This window comes from Dioscorea cayenensis, chromosome 12 (genome assembly GCF_009730915.1).
Source record: "Dioscorea cayenensis subsp. rotundata cultivar TDr96_F1 chromosome 12, TDr96_F1_v2_PseudoChromosome.rev07_lg8_w22 25.fasta, whole genome shotgun sequence".
NCBI classification, from domain to species: domain Eukaryota; kingdom Viridiplantae; phylum Streptophyta; class Magnoliopsida; order Dioscoreales; family Dioscoreaceae; genus Dioscorea; species Dioscorea cayenensis.
The window spans coordinates 9,867,610-9,890,314 of NC_052482.1; the positions used below are offsets into that span (position 1 = coordinate 9,867,610).

Here is a 22,705-nt window from a genome sequence, read left to right on the forward strand (position 1 = left end):
CCATCCACCATGACAGAACAAAACATGTGGAGATAGATCGGCACTCCATCAAGGAGAAAATTGATGAGGGAAGAGTCTGTATGACATAAGTGCCCACTAGAGAGCAAACGGTTGATGTCCTTACCAAGGGTCTACATAAACCTTCATTTAATGGTCTAATTGGCTAGATGGGCATGATAAACATATATGTTCCAACTTGAGGGGAGTGTTGGAAGATTTCTATTTTTGGAAGATTTAATTAGACAGATTTCAGGCTATTCATGATTTTGAGATCTTATGTTGGGAGATGATTATTTTTTCCTTACTTGTAAGTTGCTTGTTGTATTTTATCCCTATATGTATAGGGTGTATTGTCAAAGGGGAAATATGCAGAAATTTTTTCTACTAAAAACTTTTAGATATGAGAGTTTACATTTACGATAGCTTCTTTTCAATTGCACACCTTTTTAGGGCTATAGATTACATAAGGGAGTTGCCCGAAGATGGGAGTTGTTCGGTAATAGGAATTAACACTCATGAAAGAGGGATAAAGGGGAGTAGAATCGATGCCTTGATGAATGAAGTTGCCTAGATATGGGAGTAATCTAGAAAGTGAATCCAAGAGTTAATGGAGTGCATTAGACCCAAATAAGAGTTGTCCAGACATGGGAGTGGCTTGGTTGCAGGAAGGTCTAAGAATAAGTTTAAGTTGATGTCTTAGCTTCAATATGACTCCATTGAATTTCCTTTCAAGAGAATTATGACAACTCTTAACTTGAAAATTCAACGTTCATTCCATATAGGAGTTATTCTTTACAAAGCCTTTGCATATTTCTTCATTTCTTTTAATTTGAATTTTTTGAATTTTACTTTCTTTGCAGAACACATCAAAATGATCTCCCAAATAACACTACAAATAGCTTTATTTGGCAACTTTGAACACCATGGACCTTATGGAATTCAACAGCCTACTCATCTCTAAATTACTTGACACAAATAGTTCACTTGCTAGCATACTTGTAGAAAATATGAAAAGATTTAGATAATTGATTAGCTATCATTGATTGATTTGTGTAATTATCATTGATTGATTTCCATATTATTGTTGATTTGTATAGTTGTTTTAATTTGTATTACTTCCAAAATTAGGCAGGTAAATTAGGAACGTACAGCCCTATAAACAGAAGCCTTGTTCCTTGTGTTCAAGATAGTTTTTGAGAAACCAAGAAAACAATCTTCTTGTCTCCATTTTGCTTTAGTTTATATGGTATCAGAGAGAGGTTAAGTAGCTAGATTTTTTCTCCATTTTTTTTTGTTATAATGGCACAAACAGCCATGTCTGGGTCTACTGCGACATCTTCTGGAGTAAGCGCAGGAGTGCTATCGTCAGGGTCCATAAACCCCAACGGAGTCGAGAATTTTCCTATCCAGTTAACTGTTCACAAGTTGAATGGTAAAAATTATTTGGAGTGGGCGCGATCTGTTAAGTTGGTGGTCGACGGCAAGGGCAAACTCGGCTATCTCACTGGCCAGACAAAGAAACCAGAACAAGCAGATTCAACATGGCCGACTTGGAAGTCAGAAAATTCTCTCGTCACAGTTTGGTTGATCAACTCTATGGAGGCTTCAATTGGCAAAATATATTTGTTTCTTTCACCCGCAAAAAATGTGTGGGATGCGGTCCGAGAGATATACTCAGATCTCGAAAATTCTTCGCAGATTTTTGAGTTAAAGACAAGACTTAGTGGCTCAACCCCTATACACCTATACATATATAAAACCCATTACAGTTCTATCACACAACCGATGTGGGACTATATTTCCAACACCCTCCCTCAAGTTCAACTGGGTCATTTCTTTTTTTTTTTTTTATCAGTTTGAACTTGATCAGACTTGTACATCAGAGGTCTGTTTTTACCAGAACTTGTATACTACTGTGTCTTAGAGGTCCTACACACATGGACTTGTACACTACTTGTGTCTCAGAGGTCTTACTCACATGAACTTGTACACTACTTGTGTCTCAGAGGTCGTATATCCTTTTTTTAATATATATATATATATATTGGGCTCCACTATATTTTTCTGATACCATGTTAGATTTTATATTTTATACTAGTGGGCTCTATATGGGTGCTACATAAGCTTAGGGCCTTACACCAAAAAGTATCAAGACTTAGTGGCTCAACCCCTATACCTATATATAAACCCATTACACTTTTATCACACAACCAATGTAGGACTATATTTCAATAATACTCTTAAAGTAGCATCATAGTATTATTTAATGCTATGGTTATTTATGTGTGTTTTCTTTTATTATGTGTTTATCCTAACTTGGTTTAAAAAGGTAATAATGCATTTTATGGGTATGCTGATAGACCTAATTCTCCTGTTCTCTTTATAAGAGTATGGAAACCTTTAGTTTGTATCTGAGAATATAATTTTTAAGTATGGAGATCAATGAATAAATTCTTTGATTATTATCTTCTTTGATTTCCTCGATGTGGCTTGCCCCTAACATGGAATTAAGAACTAAGTTATGATGAAGGGAAAAATATCTTGGCCATAATATTGTAACCGGAGTAGAAAATTCATTTTTCTTTTGTATGCTAACTATTTGACACTATAGCCTTATTATGATAGCGTGGATGTTGTCATCCATGTAAATCTCAATTATGATCTTCTGTTAAGTAATGACATGAATGTTGTGGAGAAGAACTAGTTTTTCCTCTTAGGATCTCATCTGAATTATCCACCAATCATCTTATGTCGTGCTTATTTGGTTATTTTAAGAAGAAATCGTGTTTCTTTTTTTGGTCTAATCAATTATTTCAATGATGTTTATCTAAAGGTTTGCATCCTTTACAATCTAAATAAAATACTAATTTAAGTCCTCATCAGCCTTCATGTGATGTTCGTACCACTTGGTTAATAGATTCAAGTGCCACAAACCATATGACTCCACCAAATCTTCCTTTCCGATATAGTATTAGTCATAATCCTTGATTAGTGTATATAGCAAAGAAAATATGTGCTTGCTTTGTTGACCGAGATAGGAAAGTTAGGGGTTAAACCATGTAGTGCTCCAATGCCATCTAATCTACAATTCACATATGAGAGAGACTTGTTTGAAGATCCCAAGAAGTATAAAACTAGTTAGGTGATTGCAAGTCAAGTCATGTCTTCTCCGGCCCTTCTCCAACTATTCATCATTGGGCCTCTTAAGAATATATCTTTTGTTATCTTAAGGGAGCCCTCAGACAAGTTTTATAGCATAAGAGTCATGGTCACACTTGGATAGAGTTATTTTCAAATACAAATCGGGTAAGATTCAAGATTGCCTCAAAATCCACAAGAAGCTATTGCGCTTTTGTTGGAGGAAATTTGGTTTCACGCAATAGTAAGAAATAAAATGTTGCATCTTGGTCTAGTGCAAACAAAATGTTGTATCCTATTCTAGTGCATAATTAGAGTATAGAGCTATGGCACAACCGGTGTGTGAAATAATGTGGATATATCACCTCTTAACTGAAGTTGGTCTTAAAGTATCTGTTGAGATTTATTATATGTTTATATATTTTCAGATTTTTCAGGGGCCTATGGACAAATAGGTAACTATGAAATAGTCCAGGGTTGTTTTTATAAGAGTGAGGTGTAAAGCTCTATATGCCCAAAAATTTATCAATGAAAATGAACCAAATTAAAAACAATATGGTATCAGAGAGAAATCTAGCAAAACCCTAATAGTACCGCCGTCGCTACAGTACCACCGGCCATCTTTTCTCTACTCGGCCACTACCTTTCTCTTTTTCCGTCAATTGAAGTTTGCCCAAGTGGGGGGGCCGATACCCCACCGATCCCGAAGAAGGGGTTGAGATGGGTTTGATCTAGATATTGATGTCGTGAAGGACCAAGAATGTGTCAAGAAACGCAAGAAAGGTTGAATGAAAGGGATCTTGATCTTGTGGGTAAAGAAGATCGAGACTGGGTCAAGTTAAGAAGAGAAAGTCACGTGAGATTTGTGTGATCTAGACTTTGATACTTGAGATTGTTCGATGGAGGATATTATGAAAAAACTGAATGAAACGGAGCTCAAAACCGTGCTTCTGGTGTTGGGTCGGCAAGGGGAGGGATCGACACCGGTATATCCACAGCTTATGAGGCTAGATCTCCCTCCTGTAGATCTGAAGCTTGATGGACCAGCCACGTATCTGAGTTGGTCACGTCGGATTGAGGCTGCTCTAGTGGGGAAGAGGCTAGATGGATACCTGACAGGAGTCAAGGCTGAGCCAACAAGTGGAAGCGCCGAGGAGGATGAGTGGAGGACCACACACGCCTTACTTTACACCTGACTATTGAACTCAATGGTTCCAAAGGTTGCTTTATCAGTGGATGGTATTCGAAAGGTAGAGGATATTTGGGTGAAGCTGAAGAGGACCTATGCTGGGGTTGAGAACCACATGAGGGTGTTCCAGATCCAGCGCGACATAGAGGCGGTGGTGCAGGGTGATAGATCTATTCAGGAGTACTCCATGGAGCTGGAACAGCTGTGGCAAGATCTTGATCATTTCTCACCTATATCGAGCTGCAGTGATCCAGGGTGCAAGAGCAAAGAGTTCAATGCACAAATGAGGACTATCCAGTTCTTGGCTCATCTAAACCCGGCCTTTGATCAGAGGAGATCAGTCCCTCTAGCCCAAACAAAGATCCCTTCATTGGATGAGGCTGTCTTTGCTATCATACAGGAAGAAAGTCACATGAGGCTACACTCTGAGTCGAGTGGACTTCCAGGTGTTCGATCAGCTTTGGCTACCTTGAGCTCATGTATCACAGGTGCGCAAGGGGAGATCCGCAAGTGCTACAACTGTGGAGAAGTGGGCCACCTGAGTAAAGCTTGTCCAAAGCCACCTAAGGAGAGAAAGACCAGTGGGCGAGGACAATCTGGAGGTCGTGGTCGTGGATGTGGAGGCCATAGAGGAGGCAGAGATGGAGGTTACCAAGCACATCTGATGATAGATCCACAAGTAAAGGAGAAGTCAAGTCTTACTGAGGAGGAGCATGAGCTCTTCGAGATGCTAAATAGGAAGCAGAGAATGGCAAAACATGGGGGAAAGAAGAGCATGACAGATGAGATATCCACATCTGATTCCAGGGGTAATCTTTCTACTTTTGCTCATTCTGCCACAAGTATTGCACATGCTTTTGCCTACATATCTCACTCTAGATCACTAGAATGGATCATAGATTATGGTGCATCTCGACATGTGACAGGGGCGTCTAGTGAGTTCACTTCTTTCACTCACTTGACCCCTCTAGAAAGCATCCAAACAGCGGATGGCACAGCCAGCTGTGGTTGGTAAGAGTACGGTTAAATGTACCGATTTAGTGACTTTGTCCAATGTATTGTATGCTCTTTCATTTCCAGTAAATCTATTGTCTATTATTGCTATTATCCTCCAACTAAATTGTGTTGTTTCTTTTGATATTCCCAAGGTGAACTTCACAGAGAAGGGGACAGGTCAGAGACTTGGGGCTGGCACGTGGCATAGAGGATTGTGGTACATGGACAGAGAGGGGATGGATTCAGCGTTGACATCTTTGGTAGAGAGGGCAGAAGTAGGAGTGTCTGGGATGACTGCAGAAGAGGTGTTTCTACTGCATCATCGGCGTATGGGACACATTGCATAGCCTGTTTTGAGTCGGTTGTACACTTCATTATATGAAAGGGCAAATAAAGAAAAGTTAGTTTGTGATGCTTGTGAGTTAGGAAAACATACCAAAAGCTCTCATCATAGCTCTAGGAATAAGAGTTCTAGGGTTATTGATCTTATTCACTTTGATGTGTGGGGGCCTTGTCCGGCAAATACAATCAATGGTTATAGATATTTTGTGACTTTTATTGATTGTTTTTCTCGTGTTACTTGGTTGTATTTGATGGAAAAATAAGAATGATGTACTTGCTTGTTTCAAAGACTTTCACAAGGCAATACAAACTCAATATGGCGCCGTGGTTAAGGTATTGAGATCCGATAATGGGACAGAGTACACTAACCAGGCATTTGGGGAGTACTTGTCTACCAGGGGATACATCATCAGACTACTTGTCCATATACACCGGCACAGAATGGGGTAGCAGAACGGAAGAACAGACACCTTCTAGAGGTAGCCCGGTGTATGATGATATCGATGAATATCCCAAATTATCTATGGGGGCAAGCGGTCTTGACAGCTGCTCAGCTGATCAACAGGATGCCCTCGAGAATATTGGATTGGAAGTCTCCTTGTGAGATGTTGAAGGATGATAATGGAGGAGTTCTTCCATTGAAAATGTTTGGATGTGTGCTTTGTAAGAGACAACATACCAACAGTGGGGAAGTTAGATCCTAGAGCAATCAAATGTGTTTTCGTAGGCTACTCAACCACTCAAAAAGGGTATGTGTGTTGGAGCCCAGGAGAAAGGCGATTGTTTTTAAGTATGGATGTGATTTTTCACGAGTCTGAGCCATTCTACCTCTTGAGAGTAACCTCACCCTTTGGTGACTCGCCAGATAGTGGAGAAATAAGGCGAGTGGGAGAAAAGTGAGGGAGAAAAGCTGATTCAGTTAGAGATGGGATCGGGTCTTGTTTTGAGGGAAGAATCGACTGAGGATGAGCTGGAAGAAGAGGCTGAAATAGAGGTGGCAAGAGAAGAAAGAAGAGAAAAACAGGCTCATGGGAAGCTGAGAGTGTACCAAAGGAGGAGAAAGGTGAATGTACCTATGCCTACAGTACCACTCGTGCCAAGTTCCTTGTCTCGGCCTTCTCCAACTCTTGAGACACCTACATCATCCACCACAAACCTAGGTGATATGATTCCTCTCTTTTTCTCCCGTGACATTGAGGAGGACTTCTCGCAGCAATTCGTGATATCCTCCTTATCGTTTTGGGTTTCCACATAATATTGGCCAGTCTGTTCAAAACTCTAATCTATCATATGGAGCATTCATTGCATCTTTGGACATTGTCTCTATATCCAAGTGTTGGCAGGTAGCAAAAGAGGACCCAAAGTGGAAGGCAGCTATGCAGGAAGAACTAAGGGCTCTTGACAAAGATCACACATGGTAGTATCACTACCATCCAGGAAAAAGGCAGTTGGATGCAAGTGGTAGCATTTAATTTTGTGGATGGTTTCACTTCTGGGAATTGTCTTAGTCCTTCAAAGGCTGGTAGGGATATCTTTACTCAATCTGTAATTGCCGCTATTGCTTGGCATATATGGAAGGTGAGATGCAACAAGATATTTAGAAATGAAAATCCGGATCATTGGCTTCCAAGTCCGTTGCTCATGCCAGGGAGTATTTCAACTCTGATGTTATTTAGCCCGGGAGAAACCTTACCCTGGACAATTTCAATGCAAAAAATAGCCCTTTTCTTATCATTGCTGCAATGTAGAATAAAGAGCATTCTAACTCTAGGGCTGGCTTTTATATCTTTGACTCTAATGCCAAAATTTTGTTTACAGGCTACAATAGTTTCCAAGCTGATACTGCAATGGAAGCAAAGGCAAAGGCGATGAGGTTAACAGTTCAATATATTCAGCAAAACAATTTGACAGTTAGGCATGTTTTCATTGCCAATGAAGAGCTTGTTATGGCTATCAAGAATGGCTTCCATCACCAGGTCTGGAGAGTTAATCCTTTGATTGCAATTATTGATAATCTCATGAGGATAATGGGGGATGTTCCTCTTCATTATATCCCAAGAAGCTGGGCAAAGACTGAAATCGGCTTGGAGATTCATGGAGCAAGTTTACATGAATTAACTTTGTAACATCAAGGCAAAGAACTCCCCCACTGGGTCATGAAGAATTTCTTAAGGATTGAAGTTTCTCTTTAACTTTCTTGTGTTCAGTTTTCAGTTTGTTTGCTTGTTGTGTGTTTAGGTCCTGTTAGAATTTAAAGATTTGGTCTTTTGTTCTTATTTCTTTTAGCTTTCGCTTTGTAATTTCAGTCCTAGTTTTCTTCCTACTAAAAGCTTTAGAGCTCCTCATCTTCAAAAAAATAAAAAATAAGGTGAGAGTCACTTAAGCAATCATGACAAATTTGTATAAAAATTCATTATCATATTTATTTATTTTTAACCAAAGCATATGCAAATGCAAGTCTCTCTAATCTACCACAAAATGAAGGACATTCTACAAAATAACAGAATCCTGTAAGTCAATGCTACAAACACATTACAAGAATTCCATCTAATATATAAAAAGAAGATAAATAGACAATGTGAATGATGTGAGTGCAATTGTTAAAATACATTTTTACAAAATTCAGGTAACATGAACCAAAAGCACAATAAATCTGTTTTAATTCATCTCGAGTTTTCCAGCGATAACATAGATATTTCCATCTTCACATTTTAACAAAAAAAATTATACATTACCTCAAGTTTTGCAAGATGAAAATTGTCGGTGAAGCTCGATTTAAAAAAATAGTCCATGATGAAGACCTACAAGATAAATTTATGTCCTTTATGAGGGATCAAACACACTGTTGAAATGTAAAGTCATATTAAAAGCAGGTATTAATTACATGTTCAAACATGCATATATAACAATAGATGAAGCTAAACAGAGCATTTGCAAGACAACAACAAATATATAGGCTTGCAACATTGGTAAGAACAACAATTTCATATAAGATCTGGACCAACTAAACTATGCGCAATTTTGCAAGTTCCAAGGTTTTTATTTGCATGTTCTCCAGAAATAAAACTCAATTTATTTCTTCTGAGAAAACTGACCAAATTTTAATTGTCAGTGAAAAAGGAAATAAGGTCTTTTCTGGCAGTTTATACCCCCACGAGCCAACGATGCTTTGAACATAGGTTGATGACTCTTCTTCACGCATGTTTATAGCTAGTCCCATATGTAACAGCATTTTGATCTCCTTGTGTGCCACTAAATGCTGTCCTTAGATATCTTTTGTTTCACTTTGGAAATCAACATTATCAAGCATTTTTTTTAAGATTGATTCAATGCCTTCTCTTTTTCATCAAAGTTGCAATTCCTTTTTCCCTCTAAATTATTTAGTAAAATCCAAGTGCTCACCACCTGTGTTGAGCAAGTAGGAACAGATGTGAAAGAATAAAGGAAAAATTCAGGTTTCAAGGCTTCTCCATGCAACAAATAAATGCCAATGTTGTTGAGGGCAACTTGTCATGTAGGAAGCAAATAGATGGCAGTTAGTACAGATTGAAATTTGGGCATGTGATGCCTAAAACAAGAAGATTCTGTTCCATTGAATTTTTATAATCGCTCTATTACAAAACTGTCCTAGAAGTGCTCTAATATAATACTGTCAAACAAAAGCACGGGGAACAGTATAATTTCCACAAAATATATACATGAGTTAGGTGAGAACTTGCAAAATGAAAAGGAAATCAATAGTCGAAAAGGATGAGTTGGGAGGTTTCCAATCAAGAAGCCGAGTTTGTGATTCAGGTCCTAAACACAGTCAATCATTATCCTTCAACATAGCTACCCATAATAATGCCATCAATCATGTCATAGGAGATGAAAAGGGACCTTCACTGATAAGTTTGCGTTCACTACTGGTTTTAGATTTGACTGCAGCTTTGAGAACCAAGTGTGTCGGCCTTTAGGCACTATAATCTACAACTTAAAGTGAATTTGTACTATCAATTGGCCAATTCAACTTTTCATCCCTAGATCTGCCAAGTAGTTTGATGGTTAGTCCTCAATGAAGTATATAGAAAATTGGGTGTAATTACCAACCTTAATTAGTATTGGAATGTGCTGTTATCAAAATATAAGTGGTATATCTCTCTTGTTAAAACTTCTTAGCTGAAAGTTTTCCTGTAATAATTAATTAGGACTTTGAAGGATTTTTCTAGGGCATTGGAAGAAATGACTCAAATATAGGTGAAAGCCATACAGCATAGATGTCATACGATTCCATAAAAGAAAATTTTGATACCATTTTTCAATATGTATTGTTCATCAGGGAGACTGCATCATTCTGGTAATGCAATAAGGATACTTAGTTAAGTAGATAACAGCCCTTGAACACAAGTAGTCACTAAACTTGACCTTAAACCAGGGTCCTTAAGCACCCAAACTAGTAGAGGTCCAAGGATAGCGAGAGCACTCCCCGCCCTATAGGATCCAATTCCTAACAATGAAAATATAGAAATAATTATATTATAATTACATATGCAAATCCCAAACAAATTCCTATGCAAATCCCTATTAAAGATTAATATGGGTTGATGGTGAGGGTCTGAAGTCATCAATCTCTTCATGACATTTTTTGGAGACAACATTCAAACAACTAACTCCATCAATAATTACTTCGAAACATGTGTGAGTTTCTACAACTGCAAGCATCATGCTCAGCATGGTCAACATCCCATACCATTGACACAGAACCATCATCCCCTAACTCACACAAATCATCTACACTATTCCTCTTTGCACAAGGTCATGGACTGATTACTTAAAACTCATTATTCACCTTTCCATATGGGAATGTAGAGGCATCTATCTGGACAATCTATCATGAATTGGTCAAACATAAATTAGCGTACCATATTATTACAAGTTGTATAACAATCAAAACTCAAACAATGCAGTAACCAATTCTACCATGAATTTTAGGATTGAAGCAAAAAAAATATTTTGACCTCAAAATGCACCAGGTGTAAGAAAATAGAAATTGTAATTACTCTGGCAGCAGCTTTAGGTTTGGGCCTACCTAACAGCAACTATGAATACAATATACAGTGACATAAGGTAAAAGTGAAAGAAGCTTTGACAACTTAAGTAGATTTATGTTCAACACATCTAAGAACTGGAAAGGGAATGAGAGTTCAATCCTAGTTAGGAGTTCAGATTTACAGAAATGCCAAATGCAAACCAGGCTGATCATCTGCAGGTATGAAGATTTTGGCATAAATAAAAAGAATATGGAGAACTGGAACAAGTTTCTTACGATTGATTTTATTTGAATAGAAAGAAGCAAGTTAAAAAAAAAAAAGGAGGATTCGAAAATAAACAGTTATTAGTCTTGCACAAGCTTGCTGGAAAAACTCTGGAGCAATTTTTGGTCGAGAAATAAGTTCAACTTTTTTCAACAAATTGTAATTAAAAACAATTTTGCCTTGTGCAAAGATCCATATTTCACGAGGTAGAGGAAACATTGCGTAACTCTACTTATCAGTCAAAATAATACAATTTCTTCAATAGGATGCAATACCTACAGACAGCACAGATTACACTTAAAGAACGAAAACTTACTAGTAGCTCAATAAAGGAAAAAGATGAAATCTTTATAAAACACCAAAACAAGTAACTATTCATTTGATTGATGCCCATGAAAAGTACTGAGAACAGCCCATGTGATTTGTAGCTGAGTCCATTAGCTGATTGCCATTTGAATAGTTTTGGACACTTCTAAGTTAAACCAATTCTTATATATACATTTGGAAAGCTCAGAAAAGCACGACATGTGAACAATCACATAAGTGTTTTTACATATATCTGTCTCTGTGTGTGTGTGCGCGCACGCGCGCGCGAGCACATTTGTGATCTTCTGGTGCATGCTAATACAGCCCAAGCATATCAACCAGATAGGCAAAACTGTTATAACATGAGATAGGTAGAGCTTTCCATGGTAGAAAATCAGTTTTCAACATCAAGTGCTATGAGGAAGGAAGAAAGAAAAAGTTCTACAGCATGATTTGCTAAATTCAGCAGTAGACCAACACCTAGAATAAGGCTCACCAACCTTGGGTTTTGCAAGAAGAAGAACATCTCGGTGAATACCAGACAACCACCAATGGTCTTGATCTTCTAAGTATGAACCATCACTCCATCTGAAGACTTGAACGGCAAGAATATTTTCCTTATTTGAACCACATGGATGACAACAATCTGTGATTTCAAACTCAGCAGGAAGCCTACTATCCTGGCTGCACAAGCAGAGCAAATCTTTGACATTTTTAAGTGAAGAAGTTTTCTAAAAGTTTATAATGCTACTTACAGTTTTGAACTGTTAGAAATAAACTCCCTCCAGTCCTATTTATATGACCACTTTAACCAATTTACGCCAATTAAGAAAGTTTGTTAAAATTAGGTGGTAGTCTAGAATTTATAAAAAAATATAAGAATTTTCTAAAATTACCCTTATTTAAAAGCCCATCAATATTCCATTAATTTCTCTCTATTTTAATTATACTTTTGATTCCCTCTCTCAAAATGGTGCTTTACGATTTTCAAAAAATACTGGAAAGTGTGGAAATAAATTACAAATAAAGGGTAAATTAAAAAACAAAATGAAATAAGACTTTAATTATTTATAGATTTGACAACTTTTTTGGAAATTTGAAGAAAACCACTAATAACAATCAGTCCAATCCAGTAATACAGTTAATATATGTTTATTTATAATATATATAATGACAGATGTTAGATTTTATATTTTGGTATTAGTGGGCCCAATATGGGCTCTATATGGGCTTAAAGGTCTTACACCAAAAAGTCTCAAGACTTAGTGGCTCAACCCCTATACCTATATATAAACCCATTACACTTCTATCACACAACCGATGTAGTACTACATTTCCAACACCCTCCCTCAAGTTCAACTCGGTCGAACTTGCTTAGACTTGTACACCAGAGGTCTGTTTATCAGGACTTGTACACTACTTTGTGTCTCAAAGGTCCTACACACATGGACTTATACACTACTTGTGTCTCAGAGGTCCTACACACATAGACTTGTACACCACTTGTGTAAATATATATTGGGCTCCACTATATTTCTCTGATACCATGTTAGATTTTATATTTTTGGTACTAGTGGACCCTATATGGGCTCTAGGGGCTTAGGGGTCTTACACCAAAAAGTCTCAAGACTTAGTGGCTTAACCCCTATACCTTTATATAAACCCATTACACTTCTATCACACAACTGATGTGGTACTATATTTCCAACAACATATATTTTAAATTATTATATAAATGTATCTATCTTCATGATGATTTATAGAAATTGTTATGCCCAATCTAAAAAGGGTACCAATACTTGATTGGTAGATTCAACCTAATTAGGGAAGATTGAACACTATTTAGGATAAATGAAGAATTTTTGAGTAAATTATGTACATTCCTCGTCAGGCTGTGACGTCTAGAAATATAGAAAGTTGCCCCTAAAATAGGAAACAACATCATAACAAAAAAGGAAAACCAAATCATTAAATGCACAATTGACTGTTTATGCTGTTAATAGAGATAAATTAGGAATAGAGTAAAATCAAGATGATAGCACAATTCTATAAGAAGATCTCGAGACACTCCCCCTTAAGCCAATGAATGGATGTCTTCATGTTAGCAAAATTGGTTGATTTCTGATTGATTGTTGATTTTATGCTTGTTAGCAAAATTGGCTGATTTTTTTATTGATTGCTGATTTTATACTTGATTTTAAGCATGCATGATATTAGACATTGCAATTAGCCATTTATAACCAGCAGATTTTCTGTTGTAAATTATACTTTCCATAATTACAATGTGATCAGAATCTGTATATAGCTGGATTCAATTTGCAATTTGTATATAAGTGGAGTTCTCCACCAAGAAAGGACACCATTTTTCTCCAAAGTTTTTTTGAGTTAATCAAAGTTTGTCATGGTAGCTGGATTCAATATTTTTTTCTCTCTCATCAAGATCCTCTTTCTCCTTCATTTTCTGTGCTACCTTTGTTTACTGTCTCTCCAGCAGATCCCAAATCTTCTAAACCACTTTTGGTTTATCAAAGACGTCCGACTCCAAAGCCTCCTAAAGATCATTCCCTTATTGTTGATTCTACTACAACAACTGCACCTGCTCCACTTAGACATAGCTCTCGGGTTAGTAAACCTCCAGATAGGTATGGTTTCTCAAATCCCACAGCCTTGACAGCCACCTTGTCTTCTACACCTATTCCCTCATCTTACAAACAGGCAATGGAGCATGAGTGTTGGCGGAAAGCTATTGAAGCAGAACTTCTTGCACTTGAAGAGAATCAGACTTGGGAGGTTGTATCACTTCCTCCATCTGTGAAACCTCTAGGCAGTAAATTTGTGTTCTCTATCAAGCTTCGATCCGATGGATCTATAGAGCGTTACAAGGCTCGGTTGGTGGTTCTTAGAAATAAGCAACAATATGGTCTAGACTATGAAGAAACCTTTGCACCGGTGGCCAAAATGACCTGTGTCCGAACCATCCTAGCACTTGCTGCATCTCAATCTTGGACTTTACTTCAAATGGATGTCAAGAATGCGTTTTTGCATGGTGATCTCAAAGAAGAAGTTTACATAAAACTTCCGTATGGTATGTCTACGTATTCTCCTGGTGTTGTTTGCTAACTAAAACGTTCTTTATATGGCTTGAAACAAGCACCACGCGTATGGTTTGAAAAGTTTCGATCTACTCTCCTTGGGTCTTCTTTTACTCAGAGTCAATATGACTCATCTCTGTTTCTTCAACACACAAGCAAAGGCATAGTTGTCCTCTTTGTTTATGTGAATGATATTGTCATCACTGGTTCTGATGAAGAGGGTATCTCCAATTTTCAAAAATTGTTGCACTCCAATTTTCACATGAAAGATCTTGGTCAACTCACCTATTTCTTGGGGTTAGAAGTGCATCATCGGCCTCAAGGTATTTTCTTAAATCAATGGAAGTATATTTAGGATCTAGTTCACTTAGCTAGACTAGCACGTGCCACTTCAACTGAAACTCCAATGGAAATGAATGTAAAGTATCGAAGTAATGAAGGAGAGCCTCTTCCGGATCGTACTTTATATCGGAAATTGGTTGGTAGTCTTATTTATTTAACTATCACATGCCCAGATATCTCTTATGCAGTGCACATTGTTAGCAAGTTCATGCAATCTCCTCGGCATCTCCATTTATGTGCACTGCATCGGATTATTCGATACATCCTTGGTACACCTAATCGTGGTCTATTTTTTCCTACTGGTTCTTCACTTCAACTACAAGCTTATAGTGATGCTGATTAGGCAGATTGCCCTGACACTAGGAAATCTACTACTGGCTGGTGTATGTTCCTTAGTGATGCTCTTATATCTTGGAAATGCAAGAAACAAAACTATGTATCCAAGTCATCCACTGAGGCAGAATATCGTGCCATGTCTACTGCATGCTCTGAGATCATTTGGCTACGCGGTCTTCTCACAGAACTTGGTTTTCCACAAAATCAACCAACTCCATTACATGCTGATAACATCAGTGCTATTCAAATTACTGCCAATCCTGTCTTCCATGAGCGCACGAAGCACATAGAAATTGATTGTCACTCCATCCGAGAGGCTTATGACCACCAGGTTATCACCTTGCTCATGTCTCGACCACTCTACAACTGGCGGATATCTTCACGAAATCCTTGACACGTCAGCGACATAATTTCCTCGTTGGCAAATTGATGCTTGTAGACTTACCCGCATCAATTTGAGGGGGGATGTTAGCAGAATTGGCTGATTTCTGATTGATTGCTGATTTTATGTCTATTAGCAGATTTGGCTGATTTCTGATTGATTGCTGATTTTAGGCATGCAGGATATTAGGCATTGCAATTAGCCATTTATAACCAACAGATTTTGTGTTGTAAATTATACTTTCCATAATTACAATGTGAACAGAATTAATTTGTAATTTGTATATAAGTGGAGTTCTCCACCAAGAAATGACACACCATTTTTCTCCAAAGTTTTCTCGAGTTAATCAAAGTTTATCAGTTCTAACATGACAACCCTTCGATTTTCTTCAACCTAGGTAGCAAAATAGACCTCTTCAAGAATAGGTGTCTCCTCTTTTCCTAGTTGCTATACACGACCCTAATCAATTCTATATTCAATCATGCTGAAAACTGGTAAACCCTTCCTTATTCTAATAAAGCCAAGGGAGCTTGCGTGTCATCACTGCATTTCATTGTCAAGCCTTGATAATGATCTAGTTCCAGCCATACACCATCCATTAGGTTATAGTACTCCATCATTAAGAGTGATCCCTATTTGCTGTTGGCAATCTTGGTCTCTATTTCATAAGGGATAGCTCCTTCTTTCATCTTTAAGTATATCTTTCGAGCTAATTCCCATATATAATGGGTTGTTGGAAGGAACATAAGGTTCTTGCTAACTAATGGTTGTATAGAGTTTCATAGCTAAGACATGAACATCAACTATTTTTCATTCCAAGCATGAAACTTTGGATCTTTTCTTTTGGAGTAGGTTCTGTCTGGAGATTAATCATCCCATGCCCTTTTAAGAAAGTCCACATCAATTGTCACCATCACAGATAGCTGCTACCATGTAAACGACAGGTAGCTTATTGGAGAGTTTCGAGACCTTAATTGAAGAAATTGGCAATTGAGTCTTAAGTGATGAATGCTTGATTTTTTTAGAACCTTTCTACATCTTGTTTGAGATAGAAAAAGACCACTACAACAATTGGAACTAAACAAGGAGGAATTATATAGAAGTAGTTGTCTAAAAATATTTATGACTAAAAGGCAACTAAAGATTAGAGTTTATGGTGATTTAAGGCTAGAAGAGTAACATAGGCAATGAAAATAAAAAAGGGTGACAATGAAGGCCAAGAAAAGAAGATGGCAATGCAGGCCAAGGTACCCTAGAGGCAAAGATCAGTCTCAAGGTCTAGTAACTCTGATACCATGAAAAAGTTTTGAGTAAATTATGTATATTTCTCATCAAGTTATGAAGTACAAATACATACATAGTTGTTCATAGAGAATAGGAAACTAAATTATAGCATAAAAGGAAAATCTGATCACTAAATACACAATTAACTTTTCCAGGTTGTTAATAAAGATAAATAAAGAATAGAGTTAAATAAGGATGATAGCATAATTCTAGAAGAAGATCTCGAGATTCTAACACTAAATTATTGTTGTCTTCAATCTAATTGAGGTGAGATTCTCTCAATCAGGACATATCACCTTCATTCATTAGATTTTAGATAATGTTATTAAGATCAAACAAATTAAGCTCATAGGCTAAACTTGAAATTGGGCTCCAAACTCATATTGGTTTAATCAGAAAGATTCACTTTTGCTAACGCATAGTGGAGTACAATAACCTCAAAGCAACTTCCATAGCCTAATAACAAATAGGTCTTGGTGCATCCGACTAACTCAATCATAACTAAATCAAATGCATATCACTATCGATTGATTTGATATGCAAAACATTATAATCTACAACAATATCAAGTCTTTGTTTCTCTAATAACCAAAATGGAGAATAATACTTCAGTAGTTTGTATGGAAAGAATTGGGACATGCTCTTGATCATAGCTTATCAGAATCATGGATCAAGTGTGAAAATCTAGCTATACCTCATGAACTCTTTAACATCACTTGCAAAGAAGCGTACTCCAATAACAAACTTATTTTTCAGCTATCAAACAAAACACAACACATTTGTATGTGACAGTTTTTGAGTACCATCCAGTTTTCAATAATTTTAAATCACATATGTTAAGATTTTATATTTTGTACTAGTGAACCCTATATGGGTACTGCATAAGGTTAGGGTTCTTACACCAAAAAGTCTCAAGACTTAGTGGCTCAACCCCTATACCTATATATAAACCCATTACACTTCCATCACACAACCAACGTGGGACTATATTTCCAACACCCTCCCTCAAGTTCAACTGGGTCATTTTTTTTTGTAAGTTTGAACTTGCTCAGACTTGTATACCAGAGGTCTGTTTTTTTATCAGGACTTGTACACTACTGTGTTTTAATGGTCCTACACACATGGACTTGTACAATACTTGTGTCTCAAAGGTCCTACTCACATGGACTTGTACACAACTTTGTGTCATAGGTCCTACTCAGATGGACTTGTACACCACTTGTGTTTCAGAGGTCTTTTTTTTAATATATATATATTGGGCTCCACTTTATTTCCCTGATACCATGTTAAGATTTTATATTTTGTACTAGTGGGCCCTATATGGGTACTACATAAGCTTAGGGGTTTTACACCAAAAAGTCTCAAGACTTAGTGGCTCAACCCCTATACCTATATATAAACTCATTACACTTCTATCATACAACCGATGCGGGACTATATTTCCAACAACATATTACCCATAATTTAAAGGCTAAGCAAGGAAGATGTATTAGACTGCTGCTGAAAGTTAACACAACAAATAAGATGTTGAAAGCATACTATACAACAGACATCAAGAATAACAAAAATAGCACTGTGCCAGACTGATATGTCATTTTGTCAAACAAAATAAGGTATATGCATATGCTAAAAGTTATTTAAAAAAAAAAAATTAAGTCCAAGTGCTATTTTTTAAAAGACAGTTTGTAATTAAAATTTACATAATATAGGTGGATGGGTATTTCTTTAGGATGATGACAAAGATGAGAAGTACATAAGTCAGCTCATGTAAGTAATAGAACAGTAATGTCCTAACCATTGAGAAAAGAAAGAAACACATGTATGCAAATTTAGAACATTAGTTTATAGAACACATCTAAATAATGCAAAATATTGTTTCAGAATTTAAAGCATCACTATACAGACCTATAACCGACAAGAACCCCATTCACCCAAGCAAGAAATGCAGAATCAACAGCCTCAAAATGAAGCAAGATTCGGCGACCTATAAGAATTAATGAAAAATAATACAGTTATTGAGCTAATAAGAAAAAAAGCAATGCCACATAAATGTCATGCCACAAGATAATGTGCACAAGAAGAAGCTAGGAAACACAAATAATATGAGAAATAAGATAAATGTCATGTTATATTTTGATAAAAAATCACAAAAATGAATAGGGTAGCTCCTAACAATTCACATTTTTTGATATGATCAACTAGGAGGACACCATCACTGTTAGGTACCTCTAAAACTATATGTCTAGCACTTTCAGGATGGATATTGTCCATAAGTATATTCTCTTCGCTGGAGGTAACATAACATAGTTTTTGTACATAGAGGTATTCTATCCCTGTGATAAGGATACCTGTCACATGCTTTCTATTATCTATATCCTACTTCTTTCTGCTTATTGCCTCAGGTATCATGTAACAACTCTCCTGGCATTCTGCTCAGGCCTATCACCAGGACACAATTTTTATGGACACATCAAAGCTATCAGGTATGATGAAAAATTTGTGGCCATCTTGTGATTGCAACTAATGAATCATTGTTCAAATATTGATTCAACTGATAAAATAGATAAGAGCATAATATTAAGAAAAGGAGAAGCATCATGCAAGTTTCTTTTACATTGCCTGTCACAATCTAATTAAGAGAATTGTAGATTTTTCCAGTGGCAAGCATTAGTTAATTCAAAGAGCTAGAATATTTTTTTTTTTCAAATTAAGTGCAAATTTTTAAACTCAGCTGTTTCACATAGTAAAACTACATGTCTACATGTCTAGGCATTTATTATGTTTGTGCAAAATGGGCAATGGATGAACCTCTGCTAAGATTTGAAGATTAAAGATAGTTCAAAGTTCAAACAGTAAAAAAATGATAGTTCAAATCAATTAGTTGCTTTCCCATTGCCTAATCCCCATCTTTCAATTTTACACTTTAGGTGATATGCTTGGTTATGATATTGGCTCACAAAAAGAATCGATCTTTAATCCACTACTTTCCATTGATATGTATGTAATGCAGATACAAAGGGAAAATATTTCAATCATGAAAAACTCACTCTTACATTTTATTTCAATCATGAAAATCAGTCTTTCAGTTACAAGTTAATTTTAACTTTTGAAGTACAACAAAATTATCATTAGCATCATCAACAATTATAACATGACACTGCAAGTTAGAAATGTGAAATGATTTACAAGCCATGAGAATAGAAAAATTTCCAGTAACACTACCTTCCCATTCATTTGGAATACAAAAATATGTCCTATAACAGCCTGTTGGATTGTTGGAGGGGACATGTGGCGGATTAAGAGGAAAGGGATACACGATATTTGTATAATGTGGATAGTCAAAACCATGCATCTGCCAATTTGAAGGAACTGCTTGAGAAAAAACACAAACATGTCAGAATATAATTTCACCAGCAGCATAAAATAAAAAGGCAAAATGAAGCTATGCGCAATTATTTTTCAACAGAATTCAGAATAAAATATTGACATTATACAGCATTTATGAAAAGGATCAAGGATGTTGACCGCACAGGCTAAGAAACACACAAATATACAATCCTCTAAATCTTGAATAATTGAGCATAGTTTAAGAGTGGCAACCCCAATTCCAGCAAATTCTAGTTTGAATCACCAATCTAGATCTACACTGGGGTACTAAGAGTAAGACAGTTTGTAGTTTGTGAATATACCGTCGAGTTCTCTCTGGCACTCGGCTAAATTCAATCTTTCCGAAAACCAAAACAACCCAAACTTGGACAACTTTTAGAGGATATTTGGCTCGTGAGTTACGCACTTTCTCTAATGAAACCCTGCTAACTTATTCCACCGACCCAGTTTTATAAGATTTAATTATTTAAATAAATACATCTAGTAATTAACTTTTAAAATTAATATTAATAAATATCTGTCACTAATTAAAAAATAGTTTTTGAAATATTTAAGGTTTGACAAATATTAAGTGACTCAATGTAGTTAACTCATAAAGTTTTCTCACCTGGGCAATTTTCAGAAAAACAAATCCCTTAAACACACCTTTATTCACCAAAGGAACACAACTTTAGCACAACATTCAAATCAACCATAAATTGTACCAAGTTAAGGTCTCTTAATAGGTTTTTTATTGCAACCATAATAATATGATGTTTCTGTGATTTGTTTTTTCGATGTTATAAATAATGTATGTCAAATTAATTTAATCTATGATTTAAGAACATAAATTGCATGCATACTGAAGTTTCTTCACAACTAGCAGGATTTGACCCAAAACAAGGGGGATTTTTTTTTCCTTTTCCTTTTGAAGTCATAGAGTTCACATTAAAAATTAACACTGTTCATTGCTCAAGACTACTGAAAAATGACTTAAACCAAGATGGAAGATGGATATATTTTTGAATGTTTTGCCTATCCATTCACTTTCACAAAAGGACACTAATGAGTGGTGTAACGTGAAAAATTGCATGCTAGACCTACCAAAATAAAGGACACTAAACCATTTGTTTTAAGATTCATAAACCAAGATCAGAATTATGGATTTTTCTATTCAGATGATCCACCAAAGTCTACCATATACATCTCATCATTATTGCATTCAAATTGTTTATTTCCCATCTATTTGTCCATTCAATAAACACAAAAAAGACCTCAAAGCAGTTCAGCATGCATACATCTCATATATATTTTACAGTACAGTCATCATACCAATAGTGCTGATTTCATTTTGGACTTCAGAACATCAATGAATAATGGATAGGATTTGGCCCTATATATATATATACAAATACAAGAAAACTATAGTCCCTTGTTTACGAATAACCCTTACCTTAATACTTATTTATTTGGTTTATTTATCACATTTATTCTAGCTACTTATTTCTTTTTATTTTATAAGAATAGTACTCCAATGAAGTTTGCCTAATTGAATTTCTACAATTTTAAATTTATAAATACAGAAAACTAACAGGTTGAAGTTAATTTGTTTCTTTACTTGTTCATAAAATTAATGTTATTAAAATGGCTTTACCGTTTGCTTTGAAGTTAAGGTTTTTTAAATTCAGTTCATTTTGAAGATTAGAAACTGATCAAATATATATATATATATATATTTTGTATATATAGATATCTGTATATATAAGTTCCAATTTAAGCACCCAGAACACTGCTACAACACAAATTTGGTGAATAAATTAACAAAGAATCCTACAACCAAGGATCCGATTCTAGCTCCTAATTGGTTAAACCTTCCTCCCGAACCAACTATTCAGCATATCTTCAAGGCTCTTAAATTTAAGATCCACTAGAATGAACTCGAATCATCACCAAGGGTTGGTCAAATCGTGTCAGCCAGACCCTGGTTGCTTGCCAAGCCATCCCAAGCATAAATAATACCCAAGGAGCCACAGGCCCATATCATTCAAGCCTAACACAGACCGGTTTGTAACACTAGAAGTTATCCAAGAAAGAAAGCCCACAATTATGTCTATAGCAAAAAACAAGTGCAGCATGTCTCAGGTTTGCACCAGATTTAGTACCCTCCCAGCCTTCTTAAGTAGACACAGCCTCTTAATAATAATCTCATTTAAAAAAAACATCTCATAAGAATTATAAGCATCAATGCCTCTCCTCTTGCATTGTTTTTCTTTCATAATTTCTATCGCAATAAACAATTAAAAACATAATTTGTTCTCTTTCTTATTTTCTACATAAAACATTTGAAAAAAGCCCTCAGTCCAAATCTAAAAAAGCTAGCAGAAACAGAGGTAAAGCATAACATAAAAAGAACGGTCTGATCTTTGTAACCTATGTGAGTAAGAACCCTCACTAGCAATTTTCATCAACAGATAAACTAAGGTCTGATGGTCCAATATGTTCGTCAAAGCCAGCAAAGAACTATACTTCATTATCTCACAGGATAATAGTTGAATTATAGACGCTTCATGAAAGCCTTACAAAAGCTATATTGGATTTTGTCAGTGCTCCAACAAGAAAATCTCTGAGCCCCTAATTA

General features: G+C 36.2%; 1 protein-coding gene across 3 annotated transcripts in view; it reads right to left on the minus strand.

Moving 5' to 3' along the window:
* The window catches only part of LOC120273822 (beta-galactosidase-like), a 45,440-nt gene that overhangs the window by 19,344 nt on the left and 3,391 nt on the right, over nucleotides 1-22,705 (minus strand). For all 3 annotated transcript variants that reach the window (XM_039280533.1, XM_039280534.1, XM_039280536.1), the window contains 4 exons: nucleotides 19,924-20,070; nucleotides 18,607-18,685; nucleotides 11,766-11,949; nucleotides 8,401-8,466 (listed from right to left, as the gene is read on the minus strand). In XM_039280533.1, the coding sequence (XP_039136467.1) occupies nucleotides 8,401-8,466; nucleotides 11,766-11,949; nucleotides 18,607-18,685; nucleotides 19,924-20,070 (476 nt within the window). The remainder of the gene's footprint in view (nucleotides 1-8,400; nucleotides 8,467-11,765; nucleotides 11,950-18,606; nucleotides 18,686-19,923; nucleotides 20,071-22,705) is intronic.